The sequence below is a fragment of the Nematostella vectensis genome, chromosome 9, assembly GCF_932526225.1.
Source record: "Nematostella vectensis chromosome 9, jaNemVect1.1, whole genome shotgun sequence".
NCBI classification, from domain to species: domain Eukaryota; kingdom Metazoa; phylum Cnidaria; class Anthozoa; order Actiniaria; family Edwardsiidae; genus Nematostella; species Nematostella vectensis.
Genome location: NC_064042.1, coordinates 6039041 through 6058911, shown reverse-complemented (window position 1 = coordinate 6058911; position 19871 = coordinate 6039041). Strand labels below are relative to the sequence as shown.

The window sequence follows — 19871 nt, the reverse complement described above, 5'->3', positions numbered from 1 at the left end:
CTTTGCGTTGCTTGATTGAGCAAGAGTGTAAAATATGGTGGCGTGAGTGGCATTTTTTTAGTAATGTGATCGCCTTATTTTCCCATTGTTTATTCTCAAATCTGTACTCTGCCAAGCGCTTTTAGATTTAATGAATTTGGTTGCCCATTTATCAATATTTCTATGAAAGGTACTTTTTCCATTTATTTGAAAATATCAACCTCTCGTAAGAACACACAATGTCAGGTCAAAAGTGAAAGTTGGATTTTTTTTATTTGTATGGGGTGAATCATCTGGTTTATCTTGGCACTTCCATAAAAGGGGAGGACAGGGCTGATCGTAGGCAAAATCAAATTTAACCCCAAGGGATTAGATGAACACAAACAAATAGTATATACTAAACCTTATGTTTGGGTATAGGGTTGCCGCTGGCGGTTTTGAAACCTGACCCTGTTTAGGACAAAAATTCTGAAAAAGCATACCATGTTTAGGATAACACCCTTGATTTTAGGACCCTGTTAGCACGTGAGAGCAAGCAAGGCAGTCAGATCGGCGGCGGGATCATACCAGCGGTTACGAATTTTAGCATGGCAACTAAATCGGTACCCTGTTTAGGACAGTCTTGCTTAACATAATGTACCCTATTCAGGACAGAGGCCTAAAATATATACCCTGTTCAGGACAGAGAGGCCTGAAATGTTTACCCTGTTAAGGACAGAGAGGCCTGAAATGTATACCCTGTTTTGGACAGAGAGGCCTGAAATGTATACCCTGTTTTGGACAGAGAGGCCTGAAATGTATACCCTGTTTTGGACAGAGAGGCCTGAAATGTATACCCTGTTCAGGACTGAGAGGCCTGAAATATATACCTTGTTCAGGACAGAGGCCTGAAATATATACCCTGTTTAGGACAGAGGTCAAAAACCATACCCTGTCCAGCGACACGTCCCCGTATAGCCCATATAAGGGAGTACAACCCTTATATATAACAATAACGCCTGCGCGATTCTCTTCATAACCCATCATCGGGTAACCCACGATCTTTGCGCCATCGCTACACTCGGTCTGGAGCTGCGCGTAAAACACGACAACAAATACGAGGACGAGGTGAAAGTAATTTGCCTTCTATTGCGTCTTTGCTTCTATTTGCGTCTTTGTCGTCCATCGCGTCTTCTTCTATCGCCTTCTAATGGTTCTTTGCTTTCTACTGTGTCTTTGTCTTCTATTGCGTCTTTTTTTCTATCGTGTCTATGCCTTCTATTGTGTCTTAGTCTTCGTTCTCTTTCGACAAAAACACGAGCAGACAAGTTTTAAGACAAGTCTGATCACCATGGCAACAGACAGCAGAACCACGCCCATGAAGAGCATGACGTCTAGGAGAAAGTACTGGTACCAAGTCAGGTGGATTGAGGCGGGGCGAAGATGTGTCAATCTTCCGTGTCGTAATGTGTATTCTATCCAATCAGCAGCTTCCTCTGTCGGAGAGCGTCGGCGGTCTTGCATCAGGCGGGAAATACGCACCGCGTTTTCTTTGAATCTGAAATACGCACGTATTTTAACCATATGACATAAAAATGCTTCATAAATAAAGTACAATTGCTTATGTCTCCTGGCTTTGGGTAAACCGCAAGGCCTCTGAAATGCAGAAAAACTCACCGGGGCTCGTCGATAACTCGTCGTATCGTTCGGTACAACTTATCAGCCGTCACCGTGTGGATATCGACTGCTAGTCCCAGTCCCTTATCCTCCACAAGCACAGCGTTGTCGGGTTGATCACCAAATAAGGGAACACCCACCAAAGGAATCCCGTGATAGCCAGCCTCATACAAGCTGTTCTGGCCAAGATGTGACACAAACACGCGAGTTTTCTCATTCGCCAGGAGATCATTCTGAGGAAGCCATTCAACGGTTTTGATGTTTGGGCTCAGATTGGCCGGAATGTACCCTGATTGACAACAATATAACAAGAGTGGTGGTCAATACTATCAAAAGGTTTCTATGGCCCACATTTTGAAATGATTTGTTTCAATAAATTTTGTGTATTTCGAAAGAGGGCGGGTAAACTCGGATAGCAAAGCCCACCTTTTTGCCTCCAAATAACTGTCTCTTTGAGGCGACCAAACGCCCTTGCCAAAACATCGACTTCTTTGTCAGCAATGGCGGCAAAATTTGAACCAAACGATACAACGATGACGCCATCTGACTTGTTAACTATATGTTGAAACTCTGGGGAAAGGGGTCGGGCTGGCTCAATGTTTATACCACCAATCAATTTGTGTCCTGAGAAAAAAAAAAACGCAAAACAATTTTACTCATAAAGACATCTCCCAGTGAATACTCAACACGGGTTCCAAAGGTTTCGCCGAAAACCCTAAACCACAAAGGAAGTAGTGGCCTATTATTAAAGAAATCTCGTAATACGCACAGCGGCAACAGTCCGACTAATGTGACGAAACGCTAGCACAATGTATTAACCGTGCAGTTTGGCAACCATGGAGATTATTCAGGCGCGTACCCAGGATTGGCTGAAGGGGGGTGGGGGGGGGGGGGGGGGGGTGCGCAGTCATAGGTAACATATGGAAAAAGCATAGTATTTGAAGATTCCTTAATAAGAAATGACCCATTTTTTGGCCGCCAAGTGGGGTGCCTGTCATTGACAGTAGTTTATAATCCTAGTTAGGACTCAACTACTGTACCAGGATTGTCTTTGTATGTATTGCTACTAGTGTAATAATCTACCTTTTTTACCAACTGAGTACTCACTTTGTATTGAGTTAGGCGTGTCTCACCTGGTAGTAGAGGGAAAGCGTAGTCCAGGGCGTGGTCCGCTAGAAAAAGTGTCATCTCTGCGTTGCCAAAACTCTCCCCGTAACTCATTTCAGGATTGATATTATATCTTTGCTTTATATCGTCAAAGAGTGGGAAAATCAAGAACCTTGTCATCATTTGCTCCACCACGAAGACAAGAGTGTTTTTGAGTCGCTGTAAGAAGTTCATTCTTGCTGGGTTCCTTGACAATATCAGCGGAACATAAGACGGGAAGGATGGACCGTGAGCTTGGTAGATTACCGGGCTCCTGGGGGCTACGGGGCTGTAGTCAACTCGGGGTACATTCAAATACTCGGCCAGAACTACACCACAAAGCCTAGAGTTGTCTGCGAGGACGAGATCAAATTTTTTCAAAGGTTCTAGAATATCGGATGCGTTAAGAGCACATTCACAGAACAGCTTTTGCGAACCAAACATGCCCTTTTCACTAAACATATACATGAGGCCATTCTTCATGGATTGCGTTACAAGGTTTTCCATGAAGTTTTCTTCGACTGGTACCTTATACACGGCGTGAGCAATCCCTGTGGTTGGCTTGGTCTTCTGAATTGAGCTGACGAGTATGGTCACCTGTAAAATATATGGGTTACCTGTGGTTAATATATGGGTTATCTGTGGTAAGGATAAATGTACCTTAACTGTGGTGAAGATATTATTATCATCATCATCAACATTATTATCATTTTTTACTATTTTTGGCTCCCAATAAAATGTTGGGTTACCGGTGGTAAGGATATTGGTTTCCCGAGGACTTTGGAAAACATATGAGGGGAATACTAGAACATAGAGGATCAATGGGCCACCCCCTCCCCTCCACCCCTCTTGAAATTTGCAAAGGAATAGAAAGTCGACATGAGTAAACAATTGATCTGAACGGGCCTTCAAAAAAAAAAAAAAAAAAAAAAAAACGCCCCCCACCACCACCACCCCGATAATCGTATTTGTTCTCCACAGGAAGCCCTCATTGCTATTTTGATTCGATTTTCTAACGAGAGACGCCTGTAGATGCTTTTGGACCGTAAATTATGGAAATTCAAACACAAGATGTGTCTGGGTGAGCATAGGTCTTTTAGGTTCGTTGCGTGACCAAAAATTACGTGATACTAGATAAGTGTTCTACAACCGCGAAAAAAATAATACAAAGAAAAAAGTACATACAAACCCGCAAAATGTAATGACCTATACTACATACAGTAATATTATATGAAACTAATAAAAAATACATTATGTTCTTCATGGGATTATTATGTTTGTTATTGTTTGCATATAACGCGTTGCTAGAATATTCATAATAACCCTCTTTATTAAAACTACTAGGATATATCAGGAGCTATACGATACCACAACACCATCATCACGATAAAGTTTACGAACAATTCCACAGATTATAACAAGGGTAGTTTTGACATTTTTCAACCACCAGTCCATCGCGCAGTACTATTGATTAAAAAAACTATGTTAAGAAGAACTATGTATTTAAGACAGACAGACGGTTAAGGAAGAAACTGTAGATCACTCGCAACATAAAGTTGAGTTAGGAACTCCGCATTAAAACTCTTTCTCCCATGCAGACAATACAGCATAACGGTCCCATGAACAAATAACTTGACCTAACAATATCATATTCGCACCTCATGTCCCCTGGCGGCTAACTCAAGCGCGATTTTTCTCATGCCGAGGTACTGACTTCCTCCCAGCATGGAAAAGCTTACGATCTTCGCGCCATCGCTACACATGGTCAGGATCAGCGCGTGAAATACGACAACAAATACGAGGACAAGGTTAAAGGACGCCATCTCCGATAAGAGGACCGCGGGCTCGGATTATCAGCGGCTGATTTCTCAGTTGCAGCTGAAAGCCTTTAGGCTTTATTGTAGTATAAATAAAAAATGTTTAAAATTATTCATTAACATTTAATATAAAGTAAAAAACGATGCTATTTACTAGGAGTCCTCCCGCTTATTCTCGCTCATTGAAAGACTATATTCTGAGCATTCATGAGCATAAGGAAACTTTTTATGGAAAAAAGAAAAGAATGAGCTTTTCTTGAGAAGATGACCATGACCTAGCTTTATGGAAAGTGGGCTGTGTAAAGCTACTAGAGGACACTTTTTCCGATTGCCGAAAAAATGGATTACACATTTCTTGGGAGGATAAGCATTTATCTAAAACAGATTTTTGATGTATTTTTCTTCCTTCGATTGCGTCATTTACTGATTTAATCCACAAAGACATCACCATCACGTGCATACGTCTTCGCCTTCTATTGCGTCTTTGTCTTCGTTTGCTTTCGACGACAGCACGAGCAGACAAGTTTGAATACAAGTCTAATTACCATGGCAACAGATAGCAGAACCGCGCCCATGAAGAGTATGACGTCAAGAAGAAAGTACTGGTACCAAGTAAGGTGGACAGAGGCGGGGCGAAGATGTGTCAATCTTTTGTGACGTAGTGTGTATTCTATCCAATCAGCAGCTTCCTCTGTCGGGGAGCGTCGGCGGTCTTGCATCAGGCGGGAAATACGCGCCGCATTTTCTTTGAATCTGAAATGCGGTACGTGTTTTAACTATATGACAAAAATTCTTTATAAAAGTACAATTGCTTATGTCTCCTGGCTTTGGGTAAACCGCAAGGCCTCTGAAATGCAGAAAAACTCACCGGGGCTCGTCGATAACTCGTCGTATCGTTCGGTACAACTCGTCAGCCGTCACCGTGTGGATATCGACTGCTAGTCCCAGTCCCTTATCCTCCACAAGCACAGCGTTTTCCGACTGATCACCAAATAAGGGAACACCAACCAAAGGAATCCCGTGATAGCCAGCCTCATACAAGCTGTTCTGGCCAAGATGTGACACAAACACGCGCGTTTTTTCATTCGCCAGGAGATCATTCTGAGGAAGCCATTCAACGGTTTTGATGTTGGGGCTCAGATTGGCCGGAATGTACCCTGATTGACAAGATTGAAAAGAACATCAATCAATCTTCAAAATGCTTTGTTTTTGCTGAATTTCTAAAAAAAGGAAATTTTGTAGATTTACCAGACCGTAAATAATGGCAATTTTTACCTTTCTGTCGCCAAAAGACTGTCTCTTTGAGGCGACCAAACGCCTCTGCCAAAACATCGACTTCTTTATCAGCAATGGCTGCGATATTTGAGCCGAACGATACGATGATGACGCCATCTGACTTGTTAACTATCTGTTGGAACTCTGGGGAGAGGGGTCGGGGAGGCTGGATGTTCACCGGACCGATTAACTTGTGTGCTGGATAACATGCCATAAAAATAATAATAATTCTTTTTTAATATTCTATATTCTATTCTCTTATGAGCGACAAAGGCTATCGCTTATGAGAGGGAGACCACCTCTCGTATTTAGCATCTCGTATTTGCAAAGGTGTAGTAGGCCTCGGAACATTGAAGGGGAGGTGCACGATACAGAATAATTAAGAAAATATTGGGGGTGGAAGCACAGCCACGCCCCTACTGGTTAATTCCTGATTTTTGTTGTTGTTGAAAATATATGGGGCACGTTTCCCATCAGTGCCACACTCCCTGCTACCCGGCTCTTATTACTTAGTTCTCCAACCAGATGATGCAATTACAAATGAGGGAAAATTCAAGCAGGCAGGTGTGCGTGCTCCTGAGCAATTGAGCAACTTAAGTCGTATTTTTCTTATCCCTGAATCACGAAGTTATACAAGATATCTCTACCCGCGTACTGCATCTCAAAATATATAGCAAAAGTATGTGCTTGAAAGGTGCGTCAACCAAAGCCCCACCCACCCCCTATCTAGCTCATAAGGGTCCTTATATATATGCCATGTGTAACCTTATACTCAATAATATATTAATAATCAATTTAGTACCTTAAATATTTTTGGATGACCCATGCTTATAAATATTGACAACAATTTGATAAAATGTACTATAAAAAGAACATGACAATATCATAAAGCCCAACCTAAAACATGATTACAAAGATAGAAAATACCCAAAATAGCATAACCCTTTTCTCACCTGGTAACAAAGGGAAGGGATAATCCAGAGCATGATCTGCCAGGAATAATACCATCTCGGCTCTGCCCAAACTCTCACTAAAACTCAACTCAGGATTGATATTATACCTTTGCTTAATATTATCATACTTTGGAAACATCACCAGTCTCATCATTGTTTGCCCAGCCAAGTAAACCAAAGTGTTTTTAACTCTTTGTAAGAAGTTCATTCTAGCTGGGTTTCCTGCCAATAATAGGGGGACGTAGGATGGAAAAGTTGGGGCATGGTACTGGTATAATAGGGGAATCCTTGGTGAGCCGGGACAGTAGTCCACTCTTGTTATGTTCAAATATTCGGCGAGCACGGGACCACAAGGCATCGACGTGTCAGAAATCATAATATCAAACTCTTTCATGAGGTCTATTATATCAGTAGAATTCAACGTGGCTTCACAGAATGATGGCATTACACCCAGCAGCCCTGTTTTACTAAATATTTCCTTGACACCATTCTGAATGACACGGGAAACCATCTGCTCCATATAGTTCTTGTCCACTGGTGCTTGGTAGACAGCATGAGTGATTCCTTCTGTTGGCTTGATCTTCTGGATTGAGCTGACTAACAGGGTTACCTGTGGTAAACATATGGATTTCCTGTGGTAAATATATGGGTTACCTGTGGTAAATATATGGGTTTACTGTTGCAAAGACAGCGGCATAGCCAGAATTTTTAACAGGAGGGGGTCCAAAAGGCAATTTCAAGGTATTTTTTCCTGTATTTTAGCAATAATGTCTCATACAGTTATTGTGTTTTGGCTGCTAGAAGGGGGGGCCCAGGCCCCCTTGGCTACCCCCCTGGCTACGCCCCTTAAAAGATATGGGCAATAATAATTCCATCCTCACATTACTTTAAACCATTGCCATCAGTAAGATTGTCCCGCTACAGGAGCAGCCTTGATATAGCCACACCCCTCTGTAAACTGAGCTTTTTCAAAATTCATTTTTCAATCAAATTCTGAAGGTGTGGAATACACTCCCTGTAGATATCACTACCCTCCTTCTAAAAAACAAACTAGCTGTCAGATATAGTCAGGTGCTCCAAACTACTTTCAATGCCGAAAATGCAATTACGTGGAAATCTGTTTGTCCTAAGTGCTGCCACGCTAGGAGTATTCTTGCGCAACCATCCTGTCGCTATTAGCCATTTAGATTAGGGCTTTTTTTAAATTGCTTTTTTTATGTTTTCCTTTAGTTGTTGTTGTTATTATTTGCCAATTATTTTTTTTCTTTTATTGTAAAGGGTTACACTCGAGTTGGAGCCGTGCTCTGTTGTGTCAACCTTACCGCTATTTCAATATGTGCTATAGTGGTAGAAGCCTTATAAATAAATAAAAGTAAATAATTAAATACTTTTGAATATATGGCTTTAACACTTATTTGGGGAGGACTGTGACGGCGTGACCGTCATGCTTGTGTGATGATGATCGTGTTCTGTTCTGTGAACTTTATTCTTATGAAGCATTTTGTTGCCTAATGCATTGACATCCGTTTGTGAGACTTAAAACAAAGATATATATTGTATATTCTAATACAAAACAACATCTGACCCGCCTAGATAAACTCGTGCTTATTGCGGATCAGATGATCCCTGTAAATATCTTCGCATATTCATATAAACTGGAATTTGAACTTGAACCTGGGGACAAATAGTGAATAAACAAATCACCAGAAGAAAACAAACCTTTTTAATATTCTACGTTAAACATGCACTATTGATAAGATAAACCTCTAGTTTATCTCATCGACATTATTGAGTAAACCTCGAAATAGAGTTATACGAAATAAAGTAAGAACATCGCACAAAAGCTGTCGAGAATCACGGCTTATTACTCCCTGCTGAGATTTTATTTGCCTGAAAAGTTTGCGGGGAGGCTCATTCACAGCCGCAGGGGAAGTGACGGGGACTGTGCAATCTGTAAATGCAGGTGATAAGTTAATATGTATAATATATGTATAAAATAATATAAATTACTTTCGTGTGCAGAGAAATGTTGCACTAACACAGGGTCTATATCAACAATTCAATACTTATATCATATTCGCACCTCATGTCCTCTGGCGGCTAACTCTTGCGCGATCCTCTTCATCCCAATGTACTGGCTTCCCCCCATCATCGGGTAACCCACGATCTTAGCGCCATCGCTACACTCGGTCTGGAGATGCGCGTAAAACACGACGACAAGTAAGAGGGCGAGATGAAAGGACGCCATCTCTGATAAGAGGATTGGGGGCTCAGGCGTTCAGCGGATGGGGTAACGGGCCGGACAGTTAATTTAGGGAGAGGGGATGGGAGGTTTCAGCCGTACATCTATTGTTTTTTGTCTCCAAGACGTGCATGATTTTTTCCCTTTCTGTATGCATTTTTTTTTTTTTATATAGTGTATGAAGTTTCATTTTGTTACTTAACAACCCCCTCCCTACATAAACATTTCCCTAAGAAAATACTCTGGGGGAGGGGGGTGGCACAGCCACGGCTTTTCTTCTTATTATTTTTGGAATATTGGGAAGCTACATAATTATTTAGGGTGTACTGACATTAGTGTTGCTCAGTAACGACGTTGCTACGCTGGTGGCGTTGAGCGCGCGCATATACATAACAGGGAATTCGTCATTCACAAGTTTGACTGAAGTAAAAGAATAAAAAAAAATATGCGTTTCAAGTTCCCCTCAGCTTTTTAGGGTGACGATATTTCCCATATTTTGTAAAAACGAAGATTCAGCGAAGATTTAGTCAAGCCAACCTTTTTGAAGCTTTTTGAAGTTTTCAGTTTCACTACCTGCGCGCGCTGCAAACACCGGTTGCAAACGCTCGCACACGCACTGAAAATCTAAGTAGCGCGCGCTGTATCAGAATTTTAAAATACTCTTTCAATTTCCATCTTGACATGACGGATATCGTTCTTTTTAAGTGTAAATACCACGAAACACTATTGGAATTTGTTTATAAACTTCATTTCAATTTCATCATGTGAGATATCAGTGTGTCTGAGCAGGCCGGATGTTCACACACGGGCTTTGTTTCACTTCCGGTTCTGCGTTTTCTCTAAGAAAAGCTTTTTTGTCGCCAAATTATTTCAAAACGCAATATTTTTTCTGTATTCAATTTTATTAAAATCTTCTTCATATAGCCAAGCATGGGTTTTAGCGTTAATCTAACAGAAACCAAAATTATATTTAAAAAATCTGGCTTTCAGGACCTTTGAAAAATCATAAAAAAAACAATTACTCAATCATTTCTGAAACGCATGCTTGGCTTAATGCACCCATCCCTCAAGATTCATAAAACGTATTCAATATTTGTTTGTGAGCAATTTTACTTGAAATGTTTGCTTTTATCTGTATCTATGACATCATGGGGTAACGTCATCATAATAGTCAGCACACTTTTGGTGGTCAACTTGGCAAATATCAGACCCTTATGGCTTTCTACAAGGCTTTTATGCTTTATTCACTTTTCCTTAGCAACAGATGTCAGTACACCCTTAAAGGAAATGACAACACAGTTTTTCCTTAAAGCACTCATTGTTGAGTCAATCTAAATAATTTGATTTCATTGAATCATCAAAATAACCTGTAGCTATGTAAAACATGTATACTCATTAAAGTTCATCTGACAAGGGTTTATCTGAGTGGGGGCTCACTTTTTCTCCTACACGGGTTGGCTGCATAACTTTACCTAGAAATAAAATAGCATTAGATGGCTTGTGATGTATACTGAAAAGAAATGGGTGATCAGCATAGAACACCTCATTCATATCAAGTGATCGTTTTGCCATGACAACCCCGGTGGTGGCTGCGGCTACTGTACCGCGTTCATTAACCTCTATGTGGGCCTTATGAATAGCACTTGAAACATAAAGCCCTTTGGCTGCAGAAATGCCTGATAGATCTGCTTTCCTTGAATCAAATATGTCACTCACTCCTAGGTCTTGCAAGAGGGATCTTAGCTCAAGCTTTTGACTCAGTCTGAACTTTGGGATGGATACCTCAACAGTTGTGTTTATCATTAATCTTCTCCACTTTTCCATGATCTCAACATCTATGCTTTTCTCCAGACTAAATATTCCACTATGCTCTTCAGGTAGAATGATCACCATCGCTGTATCATCTCCACTATAGGGCAACTCTACTACTCTACACTTGATGTCAGCATCATAATAGTAATTAACTTTCATCTTTCCTGTCATCATCTCTACCTCAATCTTTGACTCATGGGATTCAGGTACAAAGAATGCAGCATGGAAAGTGTTCTCTTCTCCAAATTCCTTCTTCCAAACCCCTTTGAAATAAACTGCATTAACAATAATTAATTTGGTCAATGAATTGATAACTCCATGTGGAATCAATTCTTTTATGTTCCCTTTAGTTTGTTGGTGTACCCAGGCATTGACCTCTTTTCTAGCATCAAATGCTTTGTTTACAAAGTCAACTTGAGCCATCTCTGAATGGTAGAACTCCCGTGTCCCATGCAAGAATTCCTCAAGTATTTCAAACTCATCATGTCCCCAAATCTTGTTCACAAGTTGTATTTCTCCATAACCAAGATCACTCGTAAGCAGGGCCTCATGGAATTGCTTGAATGTCCTATGCGTCTCCTCAAATTCACTCTCCTTCCATCCAAAAATGTTGGCAATCTGAATCGCAGTAGTTCCTCTTGATCCTAAGTATACTAAACCGAGAGCCATTGACATGCTTAGAGGCGAGAAAAATACATTGCTAGCACTAGATTTCGATAGAGATTGGAGAATTCTTAGCGCAAAATCGTTACTACCATGCACTACGGCTGAAGCCATACTCGATTCCCTTTCATTCTCGAGAGAACAAGTAAGACCCAGGCAAAACGCCAGAGAAAGAAAAGAGAAAACACGCTGCATTTCGCCTTATCGTTTCTGTCGAAAAAAACAAATCAATATACGCCAGGCGTTCCTAGTTTATAGAATAGGATACACTTGATTGGGCAATTTATAAAAGTGACGTCTTATTTTTCTAAACCCGCTTCTCATTGGTTAGCAAAACTGATTAGTTCTTTGTTGTTTTAGGTTTCACTGCGCTGTTCAGTTCTAAAGGTTTCGCAACCAACTCATTTTCTGTTCCTTCTCAATACAGCTCTTAAAAAATGGCTGGAGCTGCTGAATCTGTCAACAAATTTACTCTGGACCTTCATAAAGTCCTGATGGTAAGTCGTATCGTAATTATTAAGGTTTGTTTACTGTAAGTGTGTAAAGTAAGTAATTGTTCGATATTTTTAGTTTGAAAATTCCACAAACAACGTTTAAAAATCAACTGTTGGTTTCGGTGAATCTACTTTTACAGGGTTATGCTGTATTTATACTATGCACTCCTTCTTGAGTGCTAACCAAAAATTCGCATCATTAGCATAAACGATCTATGCTTGTCTCCCCGCCCCCGCCCTTGTGGCTTGCCAACCTCTTTTTATACAACACTTGGCAATCTATGGGAATGGGGGAGAGTTTAGGGGTTTAACCCCCTCCCTGACCCCCCTTTTACCCTTCACGGGCTGTCAGGGCAGGCCCGTACCCAGGATTTTTCCTTGGGTGGGGGGGTGCAAATCCGAAAAAGTGGACCTAATTTTTCTTGGGGAGGGGGGGGGGGGGGGGGGAGAGGGGGTGAGTTTTTGGATAAAAAATCTGAACAAAGAGGGTTTTTTATGCATTTGCAGTATCTCCACGGGACGTTTATTGTCAGATTTGGCTAGAAATAAAGTCTGGCTAATGGCATACCAGAGTGATCTAGCTTATACTTTATAGTTTTGTCAACAAATAGACGTCTGTTGAGAACCGAAAGTAGACTTTCGGCCGTTGTGGGGGGTCCACACCCCTTGCATCCCCCCCTGGGTACGGGCATGCAGGGTAAAGTGTTATAGTGCACGTTTTATTCTTCAGTGCATAACCCAGAGATTGTGCATATTCCTAAAGCTGAAGTCTTTCCACCCCTGTTTATAATCACTTGATCCCCTTTGCCTCAATCCTATCTGCCTCCAAAAATGAGTATGATTTTTCTAAATGATAATTTCTGTTTGTTACCAGGGAAAGGGTGATGCTGCAAAAAACACATTCTATTCTCCTGCAAGCATATGTGTAGCACTCGGCATGGTGTATGCTGGTGCTCGGGGCGAGACAGCAGATGAAATGGCTACAGCGATGCATTGGGAGGGACATAAGCCCATGCTACCCAGCAAGCACCAGGAGCATAAGGAATTATCTGTTGCTCTGAACAATCCTGGAGCCACAAATGAGATGAGCATTGCAAACAACCTGTTCCTGCAGAAAGATTTCAGTATCCTTAAAGAGTTTACAGATATTTGCCAGAAGTACTATGATGCTGATATATCACTTGTGGATTATAAAACTGACTTTGAGGGTGCCAGGAAGCATGTGAACCAGTGGGTGGAGGAGAGGACCAAGAAGAAGATTTGCGACTTGATCGCACCAGGCGTATTCAATATGCTAACCAGGCTGACACTAGTGAATGCCATTTACTTCAAGGGAATGTGGGACAAGCCATTCAAGAAAGAGCACTCGCATTCCTCAGAGTTCCGTACCACTAGTTCAAATGAAGTGGAAGTAGAAATGATGTTTCAAAAATCAAAGTTCAAGTATCTGCACAGTGACAAGTACAAGTGTAAATTGTTAGAGCTTCCATATGTTGATACTCAGTTATCAATGGTCCTGGTGCTTCCAGATGAAACTGAAGGCCTGGCAAGGTTTGAGCAAGATCTGACCCATGACAAGATGACAGACATCTTTAACTCAGTTTCCTCGCAAAGACCAGCTGATGTAGAGGTCTATATCCCTAAATTTAAGATGACAAGTGAGTTCAAGTTGAATGAGGCCTTACAAGAGCTGGGGATGAAAAAGATGTTTGATCAGGCTGCAGCAGATTTCACAGGGATCTCTCTACCTCCTGAGCATTTATTTGTGTCTGCAGTACTTCACAAGGCGTTTGTTGAGGTGAATGAGGAAGGCACGGAGGCTGCTGCTGCTACTGCAGCGATCATGATGATGAGGTGTGCCATCATGAGAGAGCCCCTTGTGTTCCGCGCTGATCACCCATTCCTTTTCTTGATCCAGCACTGCAAGTCTAAGTGTGTGCTGTTCATGGGAAGAGTAATGAATCCAGTAGAATAGCCCCAAAACTCTTTATGGGTATAACCAAGGGTAGACATTTATCAAAGGTTGTGGACTCTTAGGTAAAAATTTAATCAGCTTAGCAAATTAGATCTTGTAAGATTTTGAGATGTAAATTATAATAATCTTTGATAAATAAAAACATGTTCTCCTTGGAAACATGCAATGACCCAATAGGTTTACCATATGTATTCAGTATAATGTTTGATAACATCCAATGGCAGGTAGTGATTGTCCTCCATTCACATTCTGGGTCGTAATGCTTGCTGGCATTGGGCATTAAAAGGATTGTGGGGGAAGGGTAGGAAAAAATGTAGTCCAATGTAATTTTGGTGCAAATAGAAGAAAGTGCCCTTGTTCCCAATACCCCAGGCACTTGTCAGGGGAGGTTTAAGAGAGTCTGTTGCCCACCCGGATTAGGATACAAGCTGGGTTCGACTCAAGTTGACACCTTCTTTGCTATCTAATTAGATGATTAATTTTATGTGTGCATTTGGATAGAATTAGTTTCAAGATGGATCTAGTGACCTATGACCAGGATACAGATTTGAACCTAATTGATCCATGGCAAGTGAATTATTACTATAGACCCAGTCGGCATTATTCTCTAGACATGCCCCTATACCCGCTACAACCTATATAGTATAGCCTCCTAATAGCAGCTGTTAGCTGGCTCCTGTGTGCGCCCTCAGGAAGCCTGAAACTCAAAAAAGCCGAGTTGGAGGCTATGGTTAGCATAAACATTTAGTATTTCACTCATCCTTCAAACAGACACTGTTGTAAGCAAATGTGGATAACATTAAACCTTATTGGGAAGGGGGGGGTGTTTTGGAAGGGTATATTTTTGTCCTCCCCCTTTTCCTTGTACAGTCTGGATCTGTCTGTGAACAACCTTACTCTAAGAGACATTTTCCAGAGGATTTCCACTTGAATGGGTGTAATAAAAGAATCAACACTACTTATAAAGCACCTTGATATATTGTTTGTTTTTATTATTTTTTCCTTTTTTATTATCACTTAGCTTAACCTCAATAGTTTTTTAAGCATTTTAAAAGCATTTGCAATAAGCTAAATATTTGAAGATCTAGCATAGAATTCATATAACATTGAGCTCGGTCATAGAAAAAAAAGCGAGAGCTTTTTATTCCTTGATTTTCTTTAGCTAGGCCTATTTTTTTCATTAGTATTGCTTTACTTGCCACAAGCCTTGTAAAGTGACCTTAAAGCCTGCTGTGGGACCAACTATCTGACATCCCCCCCCTCCAATCCCCACCCAAGAAAAAAAAATTGAACAAGCAATCCTTGATACAGTAGTGTATACTGTAGTGGCATCTGGAGAAAGCCAACTTTCCACTAAAAATATCAAGAAGGTAAAAACATGTTAACTCCCAATTTGATATCAAACAATTCGTCCCGAATCAGACCCTTTTTTATCAGAACAAGAACCATGAGATAACAGTTGGTAAAGCTTAAAAGACTAGTAAGTTGTGCTATTTTTTTGAAATGGAAAGGGTAGCTTTTTGGTAAGAATTCACAAAATATTGAAATCTGCACTAAAGATTTAATATTGCTAAGAAGCGAGTTCAAATTATTCTCAATGTTATGAGAATAGTGATAATAATTTGTTGCAATGAGATGATCTTGCCATTAATTCTTGTTACCTATCTAAAGGAAAGTTTGTTTTACAGTATAAAATGTCAATATTTAGGCCATGGGTTAAATTTGCAAAATATCTGCTTTACTCTGGTTGAGTATTTTTAAATATTAGAAATTCAATAGTTGAAAAAAAAATCAATTAGATAACTTTGCCTGACCGTTAACAGTTTCTGTGTTTGAGGCCTAGCGGCATAGCCACGATTTTTAACAGGGGGGGGCCCAAAAGACCCTTCAAGGCATTTTCTCCTGTATTTTAGATATTGTGTCATACATTTACTGTATTTTTGGATGCTAAAAGGGGGGGCCCGGGCCCCCTGGGCCATCCCCCCCCCTGGCCATGCCCCTGAGACCTGGCTGTAAAATAGTAATGTTGTTTGTTAATTTATACTGTATCTGCCTGCTGCTTCTTTATGGATAAAATAACAAAATAATCATCCCCAAACATTACTTGATTTCGGCTTACTAAATTCAACTGTTAAAGATGCCAAAGGGATTGTGGATAAGTGCTTAAGAAAAGAGTGCCTAAGAAAATTAAGAGCTATTATTACAGTTGCATACATATGTATTTGGTAGACAACTACATTTTGTCTAATACTTTAGGCGTTTCGCCAAGATATACTAAGAGAGTCCTGCAGTCATTTATATTATATGGAAAAAGTATTATAATGATCGTTAGATAAGGAATGTTACACTTTTTGCTTGTTCTAGCTATGCGACTGCACTTTTGTTAGACTTTGAAAGTGTTAGTTAATACGTTGCTCTGAAACAGTTGCATGACAGTATGAAAAATAGAAAAGTACCTTAGACTACTTCCATAGACAGTAAGTAATAGAAGTTTTAAGCGGCAACGTCATCAGTTTACGTCCGGTCGATTACGTAACAATCTTTGATGACTTTAAACGGAAAACACGAAAAATATTTCAAAATTGTAAAAACAGTGTGCCCTCTGGAAGTAAACTGGTAAAAATGCCACTTTAACTTCATGAGTCGAGCAATAACCTCCTTGTTTATCCCTTGTGTTATCGAGATCATCAAAAGACATCAAACTCTTTTACACGCTCAGAACTTTGGTATGGTTTGAGGACCATTATAAAATAGTTTTTTTTTTATAAGAGGAGGAAAGACGGTCTGTTTAGTTATTTAGTGTATAAACCAAATATGCCTTTCACAAAACAAAGGCAGCTAGGACATTTTCCAAGAAAAGTTTACAAGAGATAGAAAAATAATTAGAATAACTAATGCAATAAGATAAAGGCTTATAATTAGAATATTTTCCTAAAAAGATTCCTTAAACTCTTCCCACTTTATGTCGGGAACAATTCCTCGTAAAGAAGTTCGAATAAATTTTTCCATGTTCCGCCTGGCTTGCTGTTCTTCAAGAAGACTTTCTCGTAAAGAATGTGTTTCCTATAAATAAGAAAATAAGAGGGAAACGATTGTTAGCTTATTTGAAAAGGGAAGGCAAAGACACTTTTTGTTTACTATATTTTATTTTGTACTCAGATGTCAGAGCCATAGCAAGGGGTGTGGCACATGACCTGCTTTACTCCTCTAAAGTTGTTTCTAGACAAAGTGCCCCCAAATATTTTAGTTTGGTTACCTTCATATGTGGCTAGGTATGGCAAAGGAAGTGTACAGTTGTGGAATTTCTGTCAAACGACCCGTTTCTAGCTTATTTTTACTCACCGATTGTAATTCTTCAACTTTTTTTCTTAAGCATGTGATGTCACCATCCATGTTTCTAAAATTAAAACAGAAAGAAAAAAAACATGGGTTCATTCATGTTTGTCGTGGACATGTCTAAAGATGAGTGGTTTTGAAAAATAGTATATAAAATTTAGAAAATCTATAAAAAAATTATTTAGTCTGAAATGTCCTTTGTCATTCCCGAAAGGTTTTAAAATAATTTTTAAAAATAATTTATAGTTATTTGTACTCTCATCTGGGTTTTACACTCTGACTGTTCGATTCAACAGATTATAGGATTTCATGACTCTTAAACATAAAGACAGTCTTCAGATGTGGGGAGGAGAGGGGTTGGTCACGTGACCATCTCCATTACACTAACAAATAAGTAAACGAATATTTAGCTTGTTGGTATGGGTTAGGTGATAGCATGTGGCCTATCAGATACAGGAAAATACCAGGCATATTAACATCGTAATAATCCATTAGCACCAACTTCTAGGTTCCAGGTGTAGGCCAAATACCTTGATCGTCGAAACTTTTTAGATTCCTTGTTTCTTAATTTCTGAGAACCAATTGACTCCACCGACTCGGGTCGTTTTTTAATTTCATCAGGTGCAATGGAGTTTTCTTCTCTGATCACGTGTCATGGATATAAAAACAATGAGGGTTAGCGCATGCGTAAACGTACAATGAACGGACATGGCACCATGTTGCAACCATGTGATGAAACACGTGTTAATCATTAGGATTAAAAATTAGTTCGAATAAAGTAATGTTTCACGGTGTGCGATATTCGTGAATACTTCAGATTATAGTGTCATCAGAAATGTTATAAGTTATTAGTCTCGACTATTAGCAATTAGATTAGTCTTATACACAGAGGGTCTGACCTCTGTCACGCAATGCATTAGAAGCGTAGCGTGGTTACTTAGCTCCAACTGCACCGCATGACAGCCGTCAGAACATCTTAGGGACAATTATATTATATTAGATTAATGTTATAATGCCATTATAGCATGTATATGTTTGTTTAATTCTATTATTTCCATCAGCGTCAAAACGAGAATAAAGGAAAGAAAGAAAAGAGTTTTATTAGACGTCTTTACTGAGATGGTTAAATTAATGGCGTAATTATCTCTGTATCTTAAAGCCGCATTGTCACCAGTTTACTTCCGGAGGTCCGCCGAAAACCTCAACCGTTAAAAGACAAAATGATCTATTAGAATCCGAGATATTTAACAGGCCATCCGCTCTAAATTATCAATCACATCCTCAAAGAAACTTCCAATGGACACACTGCTTTCAACATTTTGAAACATTTTTCCATTTTCCGTTAAAAATCATCGGATATTGTTAGGTAATCGACCGGAAGTAAACTGGTGACAATGCGGCTTTAACTGAGCACAATACGACGTGACGTCCTTGCATGTTTGTTTGATTCTATTATTTCCATCAGAGTCAAAACGAGAATAAAGGCAAAAAGGAGGAAGAGTGTTTTCTTAGACGTATTAATTGAGATGGTTAGATTAATGGCATAATTCTCTAGCTTTATCTTAACTGAGCACAACACGACGTGACGTCATTACATCTTGCACCCTTCTACCCAGGGATACCGACCACGTGACAGCATAAATAACGGATGAATCAACCCAACCCCACATTCTCTAACATAGGCGTCAAAATGCACAAGCAGTTAAGTCCCTTTTTATTGAGAATGCGAGGAAATTCTATTCCTGAACTATTCCCAAACTTTCACTCTTCCCTGCTTCACCTACCTGTTTTGTTTTTTCTTAGACTTTCGTTTCCAGTCTCCTCTCGAGCTCGTCGACATGGTGCGCGCGTGGGGCGGTACTTGAGGTATGATTGGGCTTGCTGTGGACAATGGGTATACGTTAAATAATGTAGGTCAGCCACTTCTTTGTTGAAAATACAACGCTCTATTTGAAAGGAAAATTTCAAATAACCATCCAGGATTGAAGTCCAAGCTTTTTTAACGATCTCAGTTTCTTGCAGTTGGCTATGCAAATAGATACCTTTGAGATTCGGTTCAAAGCGGGAACGTAAAATGGCGACGAGATTGTCCTTGTTTAAGTACACGTACACTAACAGCCCTCCTCAAATACCATGAGTGTAAAACCTTAAGTTCTAGAACTATTGTCGCCATGCTAAACGCGGTAACATGCATTCTTAATACAACCTTCCACAAATACCATGCGCATTATGGTAAACCTTTTGTTCTAGAAGTTCGTCGGGGGGTAATTGGCAAGGTAGCCAAGCAATTCGGATGCATGGCGCTAATGGGGGGCAAGTAAGACTGCCTGGTAAAGCAGGCCATTTTGAATGCATCACGCTAAACTGGCAATAAACTTATTCGCTCACAATGGAAATGTTTTTGATAAAGCGTGACACGGGTTCGGTTTTACATCAATACACGAAAAGTACTGGTTTTGCTTGTGCGGACTTGAAAACTGCCATTAAGACCAAATGCCTCTGGAAATTATCAGAATCTTAAAT

At 40.1% G+C, this 19871-nt stretch overlaps 4 protein-coding genes across 12 annotated transcripts in view; 1 reads left to right on the top strand and 3 right to left on the bottom strand.

Annotated features, from left to right (window-relative positions):
* Positions 1 to 1124: 1124 nt before the first annotated feature.
* Positions 1125 to 9094, bottom strand: LOC5507082 (UDP-glucuronosyltransferase 1-2). The gene is made up of 9 exons (XM_032375547.2): positions 8910 to 9094; positions 6827 to 7436; positions 5874 to 6071; positions 5467 to 5755; positions 5144 to 5351; positions 2769 to 3378; positions 2062 to 2259; positions 1636 to 1924; positions 1125 to 1516 (listed from the first exon to the last, which is right to left on the bottom strand). The coding sequence occupies exons 1-9, from the start codon at positions 9072 to 9074 to the stop codon at positions 1237 to 1239; spliced, it is 2847 nt and encodes a 948-aa protein (XP_032231438.2). The 5' UTR covers positions 9075 to 9094; the 3' UTR covers positions 1125 to 1236.
* Positions 9095 to 10160: 1066 nt separating this feature from the next.
* Positions 10161 to 11774, bottom strand: LOC5507081 (leukocyte elastase inhibitor A). The gene has a single exon (XM_001627682.3). It carries the CDS (start codon positions 11736 to 11738, stop codon positions 10464 to 10466), a length of 1275 nt encoding a protein of 424 aa, XP_001627732.3. The 5' UTR covers positions 11739 to 11774; the 3' UTR covers positions 10161 to 10463.
* Positions 11775 to 11888: 114 nt separating this feature from the next.
* Positions 11889 to 14970, top strand: LOC5507076 (serpin B6). The gene is made up of 2 exons (XM_001627700.3): positions 11889 to 12040; positions 12912 to 14970. Exons 1-2 carry the CDS (start codon positions 11981 to 11983, stop codon positions 14010 to 14012), a joined length of 1161 nt encoding a protein of 386 aa, XP_001627750.2. The 5' UTR covers positions 11889 to 11980; the 3' UTR covers positions 14013 to 14970.
* Positions 14971 to 16777: 1807 nt separating this feature from the next.
* LOC5507065 (rho guanine nucleotide exchange factor 7) overlaps positions 16778 to 19871 on the bottom strand; it is a 45180-nt gene continuing 42086 nt past the window's right edge. For 8 of the 9 annotated variants that reach the window (XM_048733150.1, XM_048733151.1, XM_032375548.2 and 5 more), the window contains 4 exons: positions 19133 to 19229; positions 17879 to 17989; positions 17355 to 17409; positions 16778 to 17075 (listed from right to left, as the gene is read on the bottom strand). In XM_048733150.1, the coding sequence (XP_048589107.1) occupies positions 16944 to 17075; positions 17355 to 17409; positions 17879 to 17989; positions 19133 to 19229 (395 nt within the window). In that variant the 3' untranslated portion in view covers positions 16778 to 16943. The remainder of the gene's footprint in view (positions 17076 to 17354; positions 17410 to 17878; positions 17990 to 19132; positions 19230 to 19871) is intronic. The other variant, XM_032375553.2, reaches the window with a different exon arrangement.